General features: G+C 42.5%; 1 protein-coding gene across 1 annotated transcript in view; it reads left to right on the forward strand.

Moving 5' to 3' along the window:
- Positions 1–18,730, forward strand: part of TTN (titin) — a 239,816-nt gene that overhangs the window by 42,520 nt on the left and 178,566 nt on the right. Inside the window, exons 45-58 of the mRNA XM_032445727.1 lie at positions 8,662–11,202; positions 11,833–12,111; positions 13,226–13,789; positions 14,265–14,546; positions 14,639–14,917; positions 15,271–15,549; positions 15,648–15,926; positions 16,050–16,337; positions 16,461–16,739; positions 16,821–17,102; positions 17,216–17,494; positions 17,606–17,884; positions 17,982–18,260; positions 18,375–18,662. Of these exons, the coding sequence (XP_032301618.1) occupies positions 8,662–11,202; positions 11,833–12,111; positions 13,226–13,789; positions 14,265–14,546; positions 14,639–14,917; positions 15,271–15,549; positions 15,648–15,926; positions 16,050–16,337; positions 16,461–16,739; positions 16,821–17,102; positions 17,216–17,494; positions 17,606–17,884; positions 17,982–18,260; positions 18,375–18,662 (6,477 nt within the window). The remainder of the gene's footprint in view (positions 1–8,661; positions 11,203–11,832; positions 12,112–13,225; positions 13,790–14,264; positions 14,547–14,638; positions 14,918–15,270; positions 15,550–15,647; positions 15,927–16,049; positions 16,338–16,460; positions 16,740–16,820; positions 17,103–17,215; positions 17,495–17,605; positions 17,885–17,981; positions 18,261–18,374; positions 18,663–18,730) is intronic.

Here is an 18,730-nt window from a genome sequence, read left to right on the forward strand (position 1 = left end):
CGAATTGTGTCAGAAGCCCCAGCACACATCTATTGCTGTGAAGGGGAGGCAGTGGTGTTGGTATGTGTTGTGTCTGGGCAGCCTCCACCAGCTGTCACCTGGTCCCGGAATGGCCAGAACCTCTCTGCCAGTGAGAGGCTGAGTATTGAGAAATGTGAGGCTGGCACTCACCGTTTGTATATCAGAGGGGTCTCTGTTTCAGATGCTGGGCTGTACTGCTGTGTGGCCAAGAATGTGGCTGGAACAGCACAGTCAGCCTCTGAGCTTACAGTGCAACCTAATGCACTGAGGTTGTATAGCAAGGATGGAGGCACTGAGGAACTGCCTGCCATGAAACCTGCTGGGTTCCTCAGTTCATCTGAGAAGGAAAAAGAGGGACAGACCACATGCTCCGAGGAGGAAGAAGGCCACCTACACTGGTCCCTGCAGTGGTCTCCCTCTTCTGGTGAGCAAGTGGGAAAGGACTTCAGGGAAAGTAGGACAGGGGAAACAATGCTGACGGACGTCAGGGAGGTCTGTGCAAAGCAGAAAGTGGGTTATGCAGAAGAGAGTGTGAGGGATGCTGGTGATATTTCTAAGATGAAACAGTGTAGTGAAAAAGCAGTACCTGAGGAACATGACTTTGGAATTGATACCACTGTCCTACACTCAAGCACATCCCAAGAGAAGTATGAACTTGTGGCCAAGGACTCAGGCCACTTTTCAGAGGAGCTGGAGGCTGAAGGTGACAAGCTGGCACAAAATACAGACAGTTTGTCCTGGGATATCTTGAAGTCACCTGTTATAGAAAAGAAAGGGCAAATGCCTGCCTCTGAGCAGTCTGCTCTGGCAAAGGATCTTCAGTTCTCTACTGCTGTATCAGCACTGGTGCAAGAAGAGGCTGACAGCTACTTGGAGGACAGTGATGCTTCTGCTTGGGAGGCAATGGCTTCTGATGTGTCTCTGGTTGATGAGCCAGATGTGCCTCACCTACAGGACAATAATGCAAGCACACCCTCAGTAGACCCATTAGGTCCCCAAAAACAAGAGCAGCAGGAGGAATGGACTAAGGAGCAAGAGAGATCAGTAGATATTGTACAGAGCGTTGAGGTTGATGACCATCTTCATAAGGAAGAACTAATTGATGCTGAGGATGCTGTACATAAAATAAACATTGATGGACAAATACTGCAAGAAAGAAAGCCTGATGCAGGCAGCTACTCTTTGGATTTAATTCTTACTCCTTCTGACATAGAAAACTCAGGTCAGGTATTTGCTGAAGAAGTTGAGGTTTATCCAGACGTGCATTTCAAAGAGCAGTTACTGCCATCTGAGGCTGACGAGACCAGTATCATATTTGATATGAAGAAGTTTGTGGAACCTTTCCCAGCTGAAGAAAACATGGACACAAAACAGGTGCAAATTCCCACAGCTTTAGAGAGTGTGGAGGTGGGAGAAGCTGGGCTTATCTCCCCTGTGCACAAACGTGAAGTGCTTGTGGAAGAGAAGTCTCTCAGTGAGGTTCTGTGTCCAAACCACAGGATGCAGCAGGAGGAAGTCAGTGCTCAGGAAGAAGTGCAGCCAACAGAAATCAGGCAGTCTCATTTGCAAATCTCTAATGGGAACCTTAGCGGTATTACATTATTTGCTGAAGAGCGGAATTTAGCTGAAGAAATTCAGAAGTTAGAGGCAAATGTCTGTTGGGATTCACCCAAGGGACAGTTTCATGGTCATCTGGTAGAGTCCACTGCAGATTTCCAAAGAACAACACAAGAAATGCATGTGTGGGAGAGCGAGCAGAGACTGGAGCCAACAGAATTCGAGAGTGACACGTTCATCAGTGACTTGAAAAAAGCTGCACAGGAGAAGAAACCACAGACCTGGCAGCAGGTAAAGGATGAAGGCAGCTCCAGGATAGGAAAGGTCATTGAAAAAGGAGTGAGCTGCTCCACTAGCAAGATAGAAAGCAGAAGTTCCCCTGAGGGGAGGCTTGGGGACACCCAGCAGGAACCAAGCAGAAACAAGGACTTCTCATTTGGGAAACTCTTACTTGGTTTAACAGTGGATAATTCTGTGGTACAGAAGGAACAAAAGAAGGAGTCTTGGGCCAAGATGAGGAGTTCCACTACAGAAGCCTCTGAGAACAGCCTGGATAGAGAAGAAATGTGGGAAGATGTTTCTGCAGGTCCAGAGCCCAGTGCTGATCAGGTCTCAGAGACAGAACTTGATTTATCTCTGGCCAAGTATTTAAGGTCGACAGGGATCCAGGAAGCTCCAAATATCAAAAGCACAGTTCAGAAGGAACAGCGAGAAACCATCACTTCCTTGGAAGTAGAGGAGGTTACCTTCAGCGCAGTTTATGACTATTACAAAAGCCAGCAGGAACTGACCCGGCCCTTCTCTCCTGAGTCAGAAATGTCTATAGAGTTGGAGAGTGGAAGTGGGGAGGAGTCACCTGATTCAGACCGCTTCTACACACCTCCCTCCTCAGTGGAGATCTTTGAAACTGCTTCATCAGCATCCTACCACACACCACTCAGCACACCCGAGCGCTACTCCACACCGTCTGAGGGCTCTGGGTACAGAACACCACCTGAGCGTTACTCCACGCCATCCGAGCACTACTATACACCATCGGAGGGCTCAGAATACAGCACACCACCTGAGCACTACTCCATACCATCTGAGGGCTCTGGGTACAGGACGCCACCTGAGCGCTACTCCACACCATCTGAGGAATCAAACTACAGCATGCCACCTGAGCGTTACTCCACACCCTCAGGTGGTTCAAAGCACAACGCACCCTCTGAGCGCTACTTCACACCCTTTGAGGGACTTTGCTCAGCATCAGAGGACATCACACCAATGGAGCACTACTGGACACCCATTGGGGAATATAAGGATGCCCTGGCAGTGTTTCCACCCTGCGAGGAAAGGTGTCAGGCTCCAGAGCAGCCACCACAGGATGAGGTGTTTAGGACCCCTCGTGAAGCCCGAGAGCCATCAGGCAATGAGATGCCACCTGCGTTCCTGAGGGCATTGAGCAGGAGGAGGCTGTATGAGGGCAGCACACTGAGTTTTGTGGCTGAGGTGGTAGGTGTGCCTGAGCCAGGGGTGAAGTGGTATCATAATAAATCCCTGCTGGAGGCAGATAAGAGAGTGCGGGTGGAGAAGGATGGGAACAAGTGTGTTCTGGAGATCACTAACATTCGGAAAGATGATGAAGGACAGTACCTGTGTCATGCAGTAAACATTGTTGGGGAAGCTAAAAGCATTGCCCAGGTGGAAGTTTTGCCTGAAGATGGGCGATCACTAGCACTGCCACCCCCTGTGACCCACCAGCATGTTATACAGTTTGACCTAGAGGAAAACACATCCTCACGATCACCTTCACCACAGGAAATCCTCCTGGAAGTGGAGCTGGATGAGAATGAGGTGAAAGAATTTGAGAAACAAGTCAAAATCATAACAAGTCCTGAGTTTAGCCCGGATAAGAAGAGCATGGTGGTCTCCCTGGATGTGCTTCCACTTGCCCTTTTGGAACAAATTTCAGGCTTTGCCTCAGAGGAGAATGAGGATGTGAAAATTGATTTCCAAGTGACCGAAATGCCTCCCCGCTTTGCTGTGCCCTTTACAGATGTGAAAGTTACAGAAGGCTCAGAGGTGGTCTTTGAGTGTGTGGTAACAGGGACACCAGTCCCAGTGGTACAGTGGTTCAGAGGTGACACCTGTGTGACACCTGCTGCAGGGAAGTATGTGGTAAGTCAGAAGGAGGGACTTCACAGCCTGAAGGTCCTTAATGTAGGTCCTTCTGATGCTGGCTGGTATCTCTGTCGGGCAATCAATAGGCTGGGAGAAGCAATGTGTAAAGGCTCTGTCATACTCACAGGGAGTGACTTGCAGGGAGCAAGTGCTATGGCAAGCAGTGAGACAGACATGGGCAGTGAACCAGAGAGGCCCGAGAAGTGTGACTTGCTTTTAAGTAAGGCTGAGACCTCAGAAAAATGGTCAGAAGTAGAGGTGGAGTGTGAGTTTAAGCCATTCACTGAGGAGTCAGGGAGACTGGTACAGCAGCCTGAGGTGACTGAACAAGAGCATAAAGTGGAAGGGGAAAAGAGTGTCAGCATTAGTTATGATATGTTCAGAGAGCCATCCCAAGAGGAAGAGGTTGAGTCTAGGGCAGAGAACACACAGAGCTGCAGCTTTGAGTTCCAGGTTGCAGAAGCCCCTCCCACATTTCTGAGGCTCATTTCTGACTACAGTACATTTGTTGGTGCATCAGCATGTTTCCAGTGTCTAGTAACTGGCTCCCCTCAACCGAGTGTTCAATGGTACAAGGATGGAAAGTTGTTGGAAGGGGACCGGTACTATATGCGGGAAGAGGAGGGTGGTTCTCATAGCCTGACTATTGAGAATTTGATGCAAAGTGACAGTGGGCTGTACAAATGTATAGCCATTAACAGGGCAGGAACTGCTGAGACTTGTGCGTTGTTAACATTGTACTGAATTTCCATGACTTATTTCAGAGTCTCTTTTGAAACACTAAATGTTTTATGCTGTTATTCACTGCAGGTAAAAATGCAACAGTAATTTTAGGGGCATTTTTTTCATCTCTTTAGGGGTGAAGTTCACCCCATGTGGGCATATTTATGTCTCGCTTAAACTTGCTTTTGATTAATTTAAGGAATTTAAGTGAGATTTTCAGTGTGGATAAGTCTTGTGCACACTTTCTGAACTGAAGTGTATTTCAGACTCCTCCCAAACTCCGTACTCATCCTTGTAAAGGTATTTCAATTGACACTCATATATGCAGGAATCATTTTGTATAGTGTATATATAGCCCTGTGTCTGTACTAGTGCAGTTGCTTTTGTAATACATAGGTTAGAAATCACCTAAAAATGTAGAAATTGCCTTTTTCTTGTAGACTAATGGTATATAATACTAACTTTCGCCTGCTTTTTAGTCCGGACATAGTTCCATGAAATAACACCTTAAGCTGATATTCCCCCCTCTCACAATGTTGTGTCAGAAAATGTGAGTCTCTCTAATTCAAATCCTGTTTACAGTTTCTATCATTGCAAAACTCTTCTTAGTATGACCCTCTCTCTAATGCCTTTGTTGTATCTGATTTTTTTTCTTTTTTTTTTCTTTTTTTTCCTTTAAATTATATCAGTTGAATTATGCTGTAGTAAAGAAAATCAATACAACAGGTAGAGTAAGTTTTGCTTTAGTAGGGACTGGACAGGATTTTTACTCTATTACCAAGTAATATACAAAAAAAAAAATCTATTTTGTACTGTATCTTTAAAAGTTAAAGGAAAGGGAGCATAGTAAATCAATTATGTAACTGTAAATTCATTACTATAATTTTTTCTTGTCCCCATACTCCAGTGTCCCTCATAGAATATATATACTATTAAAATGCAAATTGTATGAAGTATTCTTGTTATTCATTAAAACTGTATACAGATTCCTTTTTAAAAAATAAATATTAGTAACAAGTGTGCTGTGTTTCAAGATGACCAGAAATAGGTGGAGTATATTTAGTTATCTTTGGCATTTTCTCAGCAGAAGAGATTTTTTACATTATTCTCAGTATGAATGTATATTTTTGTATTTTAAACTAATACTAATGCTTTGGAAGAGGAATCAGCAGTAGTTCACATAATTAATCAGAACTAAATTAATCTTAGATCAACAGTGCTAAACTGAATGAGCGAATATGTTAAAAGTATAAAATTTATTAAATAATTTTTAGCAGAATTTAAATAATGCAAATGCATGTGCCAGCTTTAGAGTTGCCTATATGCCAGTGTGGAACCTGAAGCTTTACAACCTCTTAAAAAAATTATTTTTTGCTTTAATTTCATGAAAATCATCAGATTATTTACAAATTACTGTCAGCTGCCTTGCAAACTGCTTTAAGGAGCATGATGATTTTAAGTGTGAGTGAACTATTGCTGTAGTACATTCAGTAATGCTCATGTTCATTCTTATTTCTGAGTTTTATGTGTTCTCACACTGAGGTCAATATGCCTCAAAACCTCAATCTTTAAGACTATTCCATCACTCGTAGTAATTTTTCATCAAAAGATTCATTTTGCCTAGTTATGTTGCCCAGTATAAATTTAACTTGCAGGAGCGGCTAGTTCTAATGACCCAGCATGTGGAGAAAATGTCTGGAGTGACTAGGCTAGTACCATTGTGTCATTTCATTTTCTTCCCAGTCATGACCCTGTAATAAATATTCAAGTATGTTGCTAGTAGGTGGAGTCAATTGCAATTTCTCATAGATAATGGTGGTAGGAAAGAAAAGTGAGAGTGTCTGACCCAACATTGTGATGGGTGTTAATTGTCTCATGATGTGTCCTTATCCATTCCTTGCACAGATTCATTAGACAGCAAAGGTTCCTGGGGAAGTGGTATTAACTGTTCTGTTATATGTCAGCTGTGACATGAAGTGTCTTTCAGGACCAAAGCCAATGAGGTCAGAGACCTTTTGGTTAGGTCCTAAGTGATTGTGACCTGTGTTTAATTTGCACATTCATGAACTGAAATTTTTAGTAGAACTGAGCCTGCTTCAAAACCTTTTATCCAAACAGGTCCAAGTTCATGTCCACATCTGCAGCATATGGCAGGGCATATTTATGTCTACTTGTGCAGTACTGATTGTGATTTATCTATGTTTAAAGGATTTGTTTTAAGCTTCATAAATTGGCCAGGAGCACTATGGTGTGCTTATAAATCCAACCACTGCTACAACAGTAGAAATCTGAAAAAATTTTAGTTTGAGAAAGCTTCCTCTGGGGCATTTCGTATAGTTTTGAGCCATGCTTGACCACCTCTCCTTAAAATCTTGTACTTATATAGGAATTTTAAAAAAACCAACAAAAACACAAATTTATTGTCAGATTTAAGCTCCTCATTTTCACAAACCATGTATTTTTATTTTTTTTTAAAGAAAAGGATGGATTACATATGTTTGTCATCAATGTGTATTGTATGTTAATGTGTACCGCTAATTTGGGAAATAAACATGTAAGCTATTTAAGTCCATTGTTTCCTGTATTTTATTCATTTCAGAGACAGCTACAATATGAAAAAAAAATTAAAAAAAAAAAAAGATAAATCTGTTTCTTTTTGTTTTTTGTTTGTTTCTTTTTTTTGTATTAATATTCAGGAACAAACCCAAAATGCATTAACTTTTGTTTCGTTCCTGTACTTAAAGCTGTCTCGTATGTTATTGTAATTTATCTTCTGCCATTTTTATACTTTCTCATGTGGCCAGTTCAGCTGTCCGTCTTCAAGTTCAGTAGTGCACAGTATTTTTGAGGGAGCTGTCCTATGGGTTTAACAAGGCTCTTAGATTCTACTAAAGGACTGGTGTAATTTCTTTCTCACCTAAGCATCTCTTCTCTGGGGGTAGTCACTCTGCACAGTGCTATGTCATGTGTAGTTTGGCATTTGTGGAAAGGTTAATAATTGCTAGAATCAGTGTGAAAGAATTGGGTATGGCATAATCTGTTCTTCTTCATAGCTGTTATCTGAGTACAGCAAAAATTATTATTTCACAATAAATTTTGGTATATACAGTGCTGTAATTGAGACGTTATCAAGGCTCATCATTAGAATACTTGAAGATATTTATCCACTCACTCTTCTTTCCTTCTTTTTTAACAATTCCATTGTCCATTCCACATCAAATACCATGGGCAACAACTGAGCTGATTTGTCTCTGGCTGGACAACAGTATTTGATTTCTAAAGATCTTTTCATTGTGCTTTTCTTGGATATCTTGTTCCATTCCCAGAAACCTCAGAATTCACTGATGTTTCTGCTATCAAGAATGTGAGGACAACATGTTCTTTCTTCCATGTCTGTTTCCTCACATTTTAAATCACCATTAGAACTAAGTGGTCTATCACATCAATTTCTAAAATCAAAAGAGAAAGAAGGAAAGACAAAGTGCTCTGTCTTATTTTTTTCTGGTATTATAGGAGTTTTCATATGCAGAGTTGTGCCACTTAAAAGCAGAAAGTCAAATAAATGACATTAAAGCAAGAAAGCAAACTCATTATTTTAGTAATAACAGTGTTTAAACTTAAAGGTTCTGATAAAAAAAGGAGAATGCTTGTGAGGGAGCAGAAATATCTTGTGTTACATGCAAGACTGAAAGAGATTAAGTAACTATACCAGAAGAAAAGCTGGTGTGCTGAAAAGTTATATTTTTCCAACTTGAAATCTGACATTCTGCTTTTTCTTGGTGTTTTGAATTAACCAGGGCCTTAGCACTGCTATTTATTTGTATGAGTGTGTATATAAACATGGCACATAAGTGCTATAATTACATTTGTGAAATGCTCCACTGTTGCTTGACTGTTATTTCAGTGTTATCTGAGTCATTCATGAGATTACATCTAACCCATACTGTGATGTCAAGTTCAATGAGATGGCCATGTTAATCCATCTCAATTAACCTGACCACACAGCATGGGTTGCTATGTATGGTAAGTATGTGATAGGAGAACATCATGTACCTACTGTATAGTAATAAGTAACACTCCAAATATACAAAAATATTCACACTAACAGAGTTGTATTTTACAGTTTGCTGCTTATTGCTGTTTTCAAGTGTTTATTTAAGCATTTTAGTAAAACTAAACTCTTTTTTTTCCATACAGACATCTCTAGTTCTCTTACTGTGTCTTCTGAGGAAGGAAGAAGTGAAGGCTACAGCAGCAGCCTTCAGTTACCTGATAGAGAAAAAACACTTGAATTTGAGCCTGAAAAACCAGTTTACTCGAGCCAAAGCAAGCAGAAAATGGAGGAGGGAGGCAGTGCACCCATTTTCCTCAGACAGGTCTCAGATGTTGAAGTCTGGCAGGGAGATGTAGCTAGGCTGTCTGTTACTGTTATTGGAAACCGCACACCCAAAATCCAGTGCTTTTTCAATGGTGTGAAGCTAACCCCTTCCACAGATTGTAAATTAGTCTTTGCTGGAAATGACCACAGCCTCATCCTCCCCTATGCAGGCATGCAGGATGAGGGCAAGTACACGTGTACAGCCAGCAATATGTATGGTGAGGCCATGTGCAGCGCCCACCTCTGTGTGCAGCAGCGGACACAAGGGGCCCCTTGCTTTGCCAGGGTACCAGAGAGTGTCCAGTGCGCACCGGGTTTCACTGCTGTCTTTGAGTACACTGTGGCTGGGGAGCCACGCCCTGATGTGGAGTGGTTCAAGGGGAGTGAGCAACTTTTCTTGGATGCACATTGTTTTGTGGCTCACCATCCTGATGGCTCCGGCTCCCTGACAGTGCAGGAATGCACTGAGGAGGACACTGGGCTGTATACTTGCAGGGCAGTGAACACGCTGGGTGAGGCTGCATGTTCTGCTGAGCTCCTTGTGCTGCCTGAGGAGCATGTTGTGTCCAAACAGAGTGCCTTGCAGCATTCTGTGGTGACAGAGGACAAAAGTCCTACCTCCTATGAAGAGGCCAGCGAGCTTCCCACTGCAGAAAGAGCACTTAGTCTCGAGGCCATTAGGGAACCCCAGGCCATCCTCCAGCTCCAGATGAGCCAGATGGAGCACATGCTGCCCAAGGAGGACATACTACCTAGCCTACCGCCAGCCTGCCTTGCTGTGCAGGGTGTTGAAGAGATACTGACCCAGGCAGCCACAACACAGGAGAACAGCAAGCTTCTGGCAGAGCTGGTGCAGACCCTCCCTGGTGGACCCCAAAGTGTTGCACCTGAAGTAGCAACTGAAACACCACTGCCAGGCTGCCTTGGGACTGTGGCTGCACAGATGCTCTTGCCCAAAGAGCAAATCATCCCAGAGGAGGTAGAACAGATGGCTGCTCTGAAGACAGAAGTTTCCCAAGCTCTTCAACAGGTATCAAGCACCACTGAGAGCTGTGTCATGTATGGTGACCACTTTCAAGTCATAGAGGGCTTTCAGGCAATGCAAGGTGAGCTAAAGGGTGAACTCAGATTTCCTGCTGAATTGGCCTTCACAGGGGGCCATGCTGTTCCCCTGGAAAACATTTCTGCTCTGGAGGTAGCAGAGGAAGATTTTGCTGCAAGAATACGTGAGGGACAGGCTATGAGATTTCCCTTACTGCTAGAAGAAAACCAGCCTTTGGAGGAAGAACATGTCATCGATCTTGCCAGCCCACTTAAGCAGTATCCAAAGGTAGGAAGACAGTCCCGTGAAACTCTGTATGCTAGCCAGCTCCAGACAAGCCAAGTCTTTACCAAAGAGAGTCAGCTCACTTATCAGGTTCCTAAGAGCTGTAACTTAGATATGAAGTCCCAAATCAAAGATGCACTGAAAGCTGCAGTGGTAAGTGAGCAAAACCTCTTGTTTTCAGAATGGTTGGCTGATAAAGAAAGCGTTGAATTACAAACATTAAAAATCACCAAGGAACATAAATACACCTTGTGCACCTATGTTGTGACCACAGGAGGACTCAATCCCGTGGAAATACCAGTTTATCTTGCAGACGTCAACATTGAGACAGCTGACCAGAAAAAAGTATTAAAGGAGGCTTTCTATTCTCTTATTTATGAAGAAAAGCACCTCTTGACAGATGAAAAAGCCAAAGCATTGCCAAGCCCTCCCCATCCACTTAACTCAGGAAAATCTATTGGTGAAACTTCTGAGCTGGAGCCCCAGCAGGCTGAGAGAACTACAGAGGCAGAAATACCCTTGGAACAACCTTTGTCTGCTGAAGTACTCAACACACTGATGGAACATGGCCAAATCAAGGATGTGGGGGCAATGGCAGCCACTGCTGATGTAGCCCCTGCAGGTGTTCCTGTTGAGAAACCTGCAGAAATACTGAAAAGGGGGGAGAAAAGGGAAGAAATATATGAGGAGGAGAGCAGAGAGGGTCTGGAAACTAAAGGTGGGAATCTAGAGGATGAACTGGGCAAAGAGAGTTACCCTATCATACACAGCAAACTGGTCAACACTGTTGTGGAGGAAGGGGAGAGTATCACTCTGGTATCTGTCATAACAAATGTCAGAGAGGTAAATTGGTACTTTGATGGTAAACTGGTGTCTTCAGGCAACAAATTCAAGTGTTTGCAAGATCAAGACACATACAAACTAGTGATCAGCCAAGTGTGTGGGGAGATCCACCAAGGAGAGTACACTTGTGAGGCACTGAATCAAGGTGGAAAAAGAGCAACAACAGCAAAGCTCACAGTTGTTAAAAGAGGTTGGATTATGGGGATAAAAGACCACCTTTCTAATACACTGCTCTGCTAAGGAAATTGCCCCATTATGTATCTGTATCTTTGGATACAGATACGATACTAATACAATCACAGCACTAATCAGAGGGGGTCTCCTTTCTCTCTCTACTTATGATCTCCCTTTACCACATTGTAATCTCTCACTTCCACATTATACAGCCAAGATCAGGACAAACTACACTGAAGTCCTGACCGCTTCATTCCACAGTCACCTTGGAAGTGAATCAGCTATTACACTTTATCACTACTACATCCAATCTTCAGATCATTGCCCTGTTTTGGCACAATTTCTCATTTACATTGTCATTTTGCATGGCTCCAAGATAGTGTGGTTTGAATTGCAATATTACTACATGTTGCTATTGCACATCACTTTTCTGGTTTCACCACTGTGTTTCCTGATGTCATTCTGCACCATCGCAATCCATCCACTGCACCTTGTACCACTTTAATTTCTTACAGGTATTTTTTTTTCCTTTTACACCGTATGTGGATTGCAAGTAAATCACGTGTTTTGTTTCAGTTAGTGCTGTCACTTACTTTTCACAGTTCTAGAGGGCAGGCTTTGAATAACTATCTACTTCTGATTTCAGTTGCACCAATCCTGAGAAGAAGGCTTGAACCTCTGGAGGTGGCCGTAAACCACGTGGCCAAGTTTACCTGTGAAGTAGAAACTACTCCTAATGTCAAGTTCCAGTGGTACAAAGCTGGCCGAGAGATCTATGATGGGGACAAATACTCAATTCGCTCCTCCAACTACCTCTCCACGCTGGAGATCCCAAGGCCTCAGGTTGTTGACTGTGGAGAGTACAGCTGTAAGGCTTCCAACCAGCATGGCAGCGTAAGCTCTACAGCCTTTTTAACAGTAACTGGTAAGTTCAGAGTCCCAAGCACTTCTTTTCCATACAGAATCTTAAATATCTTGCTGTCTTGTAATGGTTTCCCTGGTATGCTTGCAAACATTTGTGGCAGGGCTCTTGATCGCTATTGGTTATGCGTAATTCATACTTAATTTTGACAAGTAAAAGCAAAGAGAAGGAATGGTTTTCGGAAATGCTGCTTTTGAATGTTTTCTGTACCTAGAAAAGAGAACCAGACTGAAAAGTTTCAGGAGGGAATGAATACAAAGTGGGAAAAGAGTGGGAGGAACTACATTGTCAATCGAATGGGATTGCTCTGTGATAATGTTCTTGAAGGTTTATTTCACTTGCAGTGAGCAAATGTACAATTTTAAATCTGACTTCTTTGGTGTAGTAGGCACTGTGTGATTACCCTTCTATCTTACATTTATACTGCAGCCATGCTTGTCAAGCAGACTATGCAGCTGCACTTACCTGAACATGCGTGTGCCGTTGCCAAGGGGAACTCTGTGTCATGAGAGAATAGGTCCACTTAAACAAAGAAAAGATAGTTCAAAGGTGTTTTAATTTGTAAAACCTTCTTTTAATCTATTGATAACTCTGCCTCTGCAATCACCTCCTTTTTCTTTTCTTTTTTCTTAAACATCTTTTTTTTTAAACATCTTAATGGGCTTTTTTTTTTTTTTTTTTTTTTTTTTTAAATAACTCTGAGTTTTTGTGGAAGAGTCTGTGATCTTTGCTAAGAGTCAGATGCTAGAGCCTAAAGGATGTCCAAACTGTGAAACATAAGAAAACTTGATTATCTTGAGGGAATCATGTGCAAATGTGTAATTCTTGGGAAAGGAATTTCTGGGTTTTAGTGTTTTGGTTTTTTTCCCCTTTAGTTTGTACATTGCTCCAGAGCCAAAAGGCCTTTAAGCTCTGGAGCAGTATGTAGATCCAAGTACAAAACCAAAAGCTAAAATTCATGATCTTTAATACCTCTTATCTCCTTCGCTGCTGACTTCTTTTGTTTAAGAGTGATCAGTGACAACCACCCCTTCTGTTCTCTGTCCCCGCCTAAAGGGGAGACACAGCATAATCTGTTTCGCATCTCCGCATAACAATGAACCCCTTTATTTTGCAGAAGCACTTCCGCCAACGTTTCTTACCAGACCCGAATCTATCACCACTTTTGTGGGTAAAAGCGCCAAGTTCCTGTGTACCGTTTCGGGCACTCCAGTCATTGACGTCGCTTGGCAGAAAGACGGCACAACTGTTTCACCTTCGGACCACTACAAGATCTCCAAAGTAGAAAACAAGCACGTGTTAGAAATTTCCCTTCTCACTACCAGTGACAGGGGAATTTACACTTGCAAAGCTTCTAATAAGTTTGGGGCTGATGTCTGCCAGGCTGAAATGGTTATTATAGACAAGCCTCACTTTATTAAAGTTTTGCAATCAGTGCAGTCAGCAGTCAATAAAAAGATACGGCTTGAATGCCAGGTAGATGAAGATAGGAAAGTGAGAGTAGAGTGGACAAAAGATGGAAACAAAATCCCCCCAGGCAGGGATTATAAAGTTTACTTTGAAGACAAAATAGCCTCACTTGAAATTCCTCTGGCTAAACTCAAGGATTCGGGCCATTATGTATGCACCGTCTCAAATGAGGCAGGAAGCAGCTCCACTTCTGCCAGTGTCACAGTCAGAGGTAAGATACTCCTAGATCCCGCTTACCTCTCTCTTCTTCAGTTCTTGCTTTCTTTTTTTGAGTTGAAATTATGCTGTAAACTCTCCTCAGATCTTTTATCAATTCCACTCACCTCTTGCTTTTTTTCCCCAGCTGCCTTTCAGTGCACCGTGTGTTGCTTCAATATTTATTTTGTTAACCACATCCAAGAGTTGCTCCTGCATGTGGGGGAGGGGTGGAGGGGGGAAGGCAAGAGAGACTCCTCGAGAACTGCAGCTCAGCATGTGTTGTGCTGATCTTTTCTATAGTCCCGTTTTGTTCTGATGCTAGTAAACAAACTCTTAAAGCTTTGTATTTCAGGCTTCTATTATTTTCCTTCTCCTTCTCTCCCCACCCTGTTTTTTCCCCCTTCCTCCCCTCTCTTTTTGTCCTCTCTTCTCCCATCCCTTCCACTCCTCTTCCCTTCTGTTTTTATCTTTTTCCTTCCCATTTTTAGAACCACCATCCTTTGTGAAGAAGGTCGATCCATCTTATTTACTGACCCCGGGTGACTCTGCACGGCTTCAGTGTAAAGTCAAAGGGTCCCCTGAAATCCAGGTTTCTTGGTTCAAGGACAATAAGAAAATCCTTGAAAGCAACACACACAAGATGTCTTTTGTCAATTGTGTGGCTGTGTTAGACATTTCGGAAATGAAGGTTGATGACAGTGGAAGCTACTCATGTGAAGCTCTAAATGAGGTTGGAAGCGACAGCTGCACCACAGAAGTAGTTGTCAAAGGTCTGTTCTTCATGCTGCTGACAGTCACACATGAAAACAATCTTCCTTTTATTTTGGCGTGGGCAATTAATAATTTCTTGCTACTTTTATAGAACCTCCATCTTTCGTCCGAACACTTGAACCAGCAGAGGTAGTGAAGGGAACAAACACCGTTCTTCAGTGTGAGGTTGCTGGCACTGGACCATTTGAGATTAGCTGGTACAAAGACAAGAAACAGATCCGCAGTAGTAAAAAATACAGATTGACCTCTCAGAAAGCGGTTATTTCTCTGGAAGTGTCATCTTTTAATAGTGCGGACGTTGGTGAATATGAGTGCATGATAGCTAATGAAGTTGGAAAGTGCATATGCAGTGCAACGTATGTCTTGAAAGGTCAGTGGGAGAGAGAATGCTCTGCTCACTGCAGGGAACCTCTTATTTCTTAAAATGTCTTGTCTTTGGATTTCTGTGGGGTGGGTGGAGGGGGAGGGGGTGCCTTCTTCTCTTAAAACTGTGCATATCTTGACTCTTACCTGAAATCAAACTATGAATTTAAAGAACACTTGGCTTAAAGGGCTGTGCATTACTCTTTCAGCTGGGTAATGTAGCTCTTCCCTTTGTCTGCTCTTTAACTGAATCGTGTCATGTACCGTGCGCACTGTCTCTTAAAATCATCTTTGAGCAGCAGATTTCATGAAATGATGTAGCAGATGAGTATTTCTTTTTATCTCTTTTCTTTGAACTAGAACCACCATCTTTCGTTAAAAAAATTGAAAACGTGACTGCTCTGTCTGGAGATAATGTTACATTACAGGCTGTGGTGAAAGGGTCAGAGCCTATTTCTGTGATGTGGATGAAAGGCAAAGACATTATCCAAGATGATAACAAAGTGAGAGTGACATTTGAACATGGGCTAGCAACACTGCAAATTACTGGTGTCCAGCTGAGTTCTGGTGGCAAATACACTTGTGTGGCTGAGAATGATGCAGGAAGTCAGTCCTGCTTTGGTGAACTGGCAGTTAAAGGTCAGTGGAGGCGTGCCATTATCTCTGCATTGTCTTCCGCCTAAGAGGAAGAGCAATTTACTTTTGTCCTTAACACTGATTGTTTAATTCTGTTGTAGAACCTGCCAAAATCATTGAAAAATCTGAAGTCATTCAGATGACAGCAGGAGACCCAGCCATTTTGGAGTACACTGTCACAGGCACTCCAGAGCTAAAAACCAAATGGTTCAAAGATGGAAAGCCACTACCTGCCAGCAAAAAATACAGGATCAGCTTTAAAAATAATGTTGCCCAACTCAAGTTTTATGCTGCTGAAATGCAGGACAGTGGTGAATACACCTTTGAGATATCCAATGATGTGGGGATCAGTTCTTGTACTACCAGCTTTACTGTGCTAGGTTGGTACCGACTCTTGTTAAAGATCCCTGCTATTCTGCTCTGAGCCCAACAGAGCTGGAAGTAGAACCGTATTTTTCTTTTGCTCATGTGCTGCTTTCTTTCATTTTTTTCATACCCAACAGATCGCACTCTTCCTCCCTTCTTTACTAAACCGCTGAAGAACATTGACAGCATCATTAGCACCTCCTGCCGTCTAGACTGCAAAATTTCTGGCTCTCTTCCAATGACTGTCACTTGGTTTAAGCAGGACACAGAGATCACTGCAAGCGCAAAGTACACAATACACTTTGCAGAAGGCTCTGCATCTTTGGAAATAAAACACCTAGATGCAAGTGATGCTGGAGTTTATATTTGCAGAGCCACAAACTCCGCTGGTAGCAAAGACAGCAGTAGTACTTTGTTTATAAAAGGTTTGGCAATTTGTTTCAAAATTCTTTTTTTCTTTTTTCTTTTTGTGAAATAATGATTTTCTTCCCTAAAATGCAGGATGTTCATCTTATTCTTGGCAATTGTTTCCTTCCAATGCAATTTAGAGCCACCCAGCTTCATTGTGGAACCAGAGTCCCAGGATGTACTGCCTGCATCGACTGTACGTTTCAAGGGCACATTTAAAGGCACTACACCGCTGACAGTGAAATGGTTTAAAGGTGATACTGAGCTGATAACAGGAGGAGCCTGCTACATCATGACAGAGGCATTAGCAAGCTACTTGGAGCTTTATGCAGTCAAACCAAATGACTCAGGAAAATACATCTGCAAAGTCTCCAATGTAGCTGGTTCAGTAACATCCATTGCAAACTTGTTTGTAAAAGGTTTGCATTCCTACTCTTTTCACTTTTCAGTGGCACTTTTTGCTGCCTTCTTGTTACTGAACATTTTTCTTAAATCCACAGAACGTGCTGCTTTTACAGAGAAGCTAGAGCCAACTCACCTGGTGAAGAAAGGCGAATATGCTGAACTGACCTGTAAAGTCACTGGTACTCCTGAGATTAAAATCACATGGTTCAAGGATGACAGGGAGTTAAAGGAGAGTGACAAATTTAGGATGTCTTTTACAAAATCTTTGGCAATACTTCATCTTACAGAGGTTGAGACTGAAGACAGTGGGGAATATATTTGTGAGGCCAGAAATGATGCTGGGAAAGATACTTGCAGTACCATTGTTACAGTCAAAGGTGTGTGTGATGTCCAGCCACTCAACCAGTTTGTCTCTTTAATCTCTGTGCAGCTCTACAAGTTTACAAAGTGGGATTAACATAAACTGCACTCTCTTTCTTTTGCACTATAGAGTCACCTTATTTTAGCAAGGAGTTTCAATCCATGGAAGTCTTGAAGGATTCTGATGTGGTTTTGGAGTGTGAGGTGCTTGGTACACCTCCCTTTGAAGTGTTTTGGGTGAAGGATGATAAGCCTGTGCGGAGCAGTAAGAAGCATAGAATAAGCATTGAGAAATCTTTGATTAGCCTCCATGTCTTCAGGTTTGATGCATCTGATGTTGGTGAATATCAGTGTAGAGTAACAAATGATGTTGGAAGCTGTCTCTGCAGTTCTGAGGTCACACTGAAAGGTTAGTGCAAGGTGGAGAACTCCACTAGGTATGATTTTATCCCAGTGTGGTTTCCATGCCACACAGGCGTGCAGCAGGCCTGTACTTACTTAGCCACTTTCTTCCTGCTAGATCCTCCCCAGTTTCTGAAGAGGATAGAAAACATTAGTTCCCTTCGAGGGGGCACAGTTGTGTTTCAGGCTGCTGTTAAAGGCTCTTTGCCCATCACTGTGTCCTGGCTGAAAGACAGCGATGAAGTGATTGAAGACAGTAATATCAAAATGACGTTTGTGAACAACATTGCCACTCTTCTGGTGAAGTCTATTGAACTGAAACATGATGGAAAATATTTCTGCCAGGCTAAAAATGAGGCAGGAATTCAGAGGTGCTCTGCTCTGCTGACTGTCAAAGGTTGGTCCTACTCTGAATTGCAGCGACCTCAGTTTTCTTTTCAGTGTTTTTTTACAGGTTACCTTAACACTCTTCTCTGTCTTTCTGTTTAAAATAGAGCCTGCTACAATCGTGGATAAGGCTGTGTCAATAGATGTTACTGAGGGAGACCCAGCAACCTTGCAATGTAAATTTTCAGGAACAAAAGATATTACAGCCAAATGGTTCAAAGATGGCAAGGAATTGACGTTAGGCCCAAAATATAAGATCAGCGTTACAGATACTGTCTCAGTCCTAAAGGTACTTCATGCGGAAAAGAAAGATAGTGGGGAGTATGTGTTTGAGGTTCACAACGATGTTGGAAGAAGTAGCTGTTCCGCCAGCATCAATGTCCTAGGTGTGTATGAACTCTTATAGTATTGGCTTTGCTTACTTTCTCTTATTCTGAGTTGACATCTACCACAGTCACAGTTGAATTTCATACTTTGTCTTTTTACTCTGTTTTGGATAGATCTCATTATACCACCTAAATTCACCAAAAAGCTCAAGAAAATGGACAGCATTAAAGGGTCTTTTGTCCACTTGGAATGTATAGTGTCTGGTTCACATCCTATAAGTATCCAGTGGTACAAGGATGGCCAAGAAATAACAGCAAGTGAAAAGCACAAATACTCTTTCCATGATAATACTGCCTTTCTGGAAATCAATAAACTTGAAGGCACAGACAGTGGCTCTTACACTTGTGAAGCAACAAATAAAGCAGGAAGTAACCAATGCAGCGGGTTCTTAACAGTCAAAGGTTTGAGCTCCGTCTTTTTTTTATTAGGTCTCTAATTCATAGTTTGGGAACTCACCTGTCTTTGAGTA

This window comes from Coturnix japonica, chromosome 7 (genome assembly GCF_001577835.2).
Source record: "Coturnix japonica isolate 7356 chromosome 7, Coturnix japonica 2.1, whole genome shotgun sequence".
Lineage (NCBI taxonomy): Eukaryota > Metazoa > Chordata > Aves > Galliformes > Phasianidae > Coturnix > Coturnix japonica.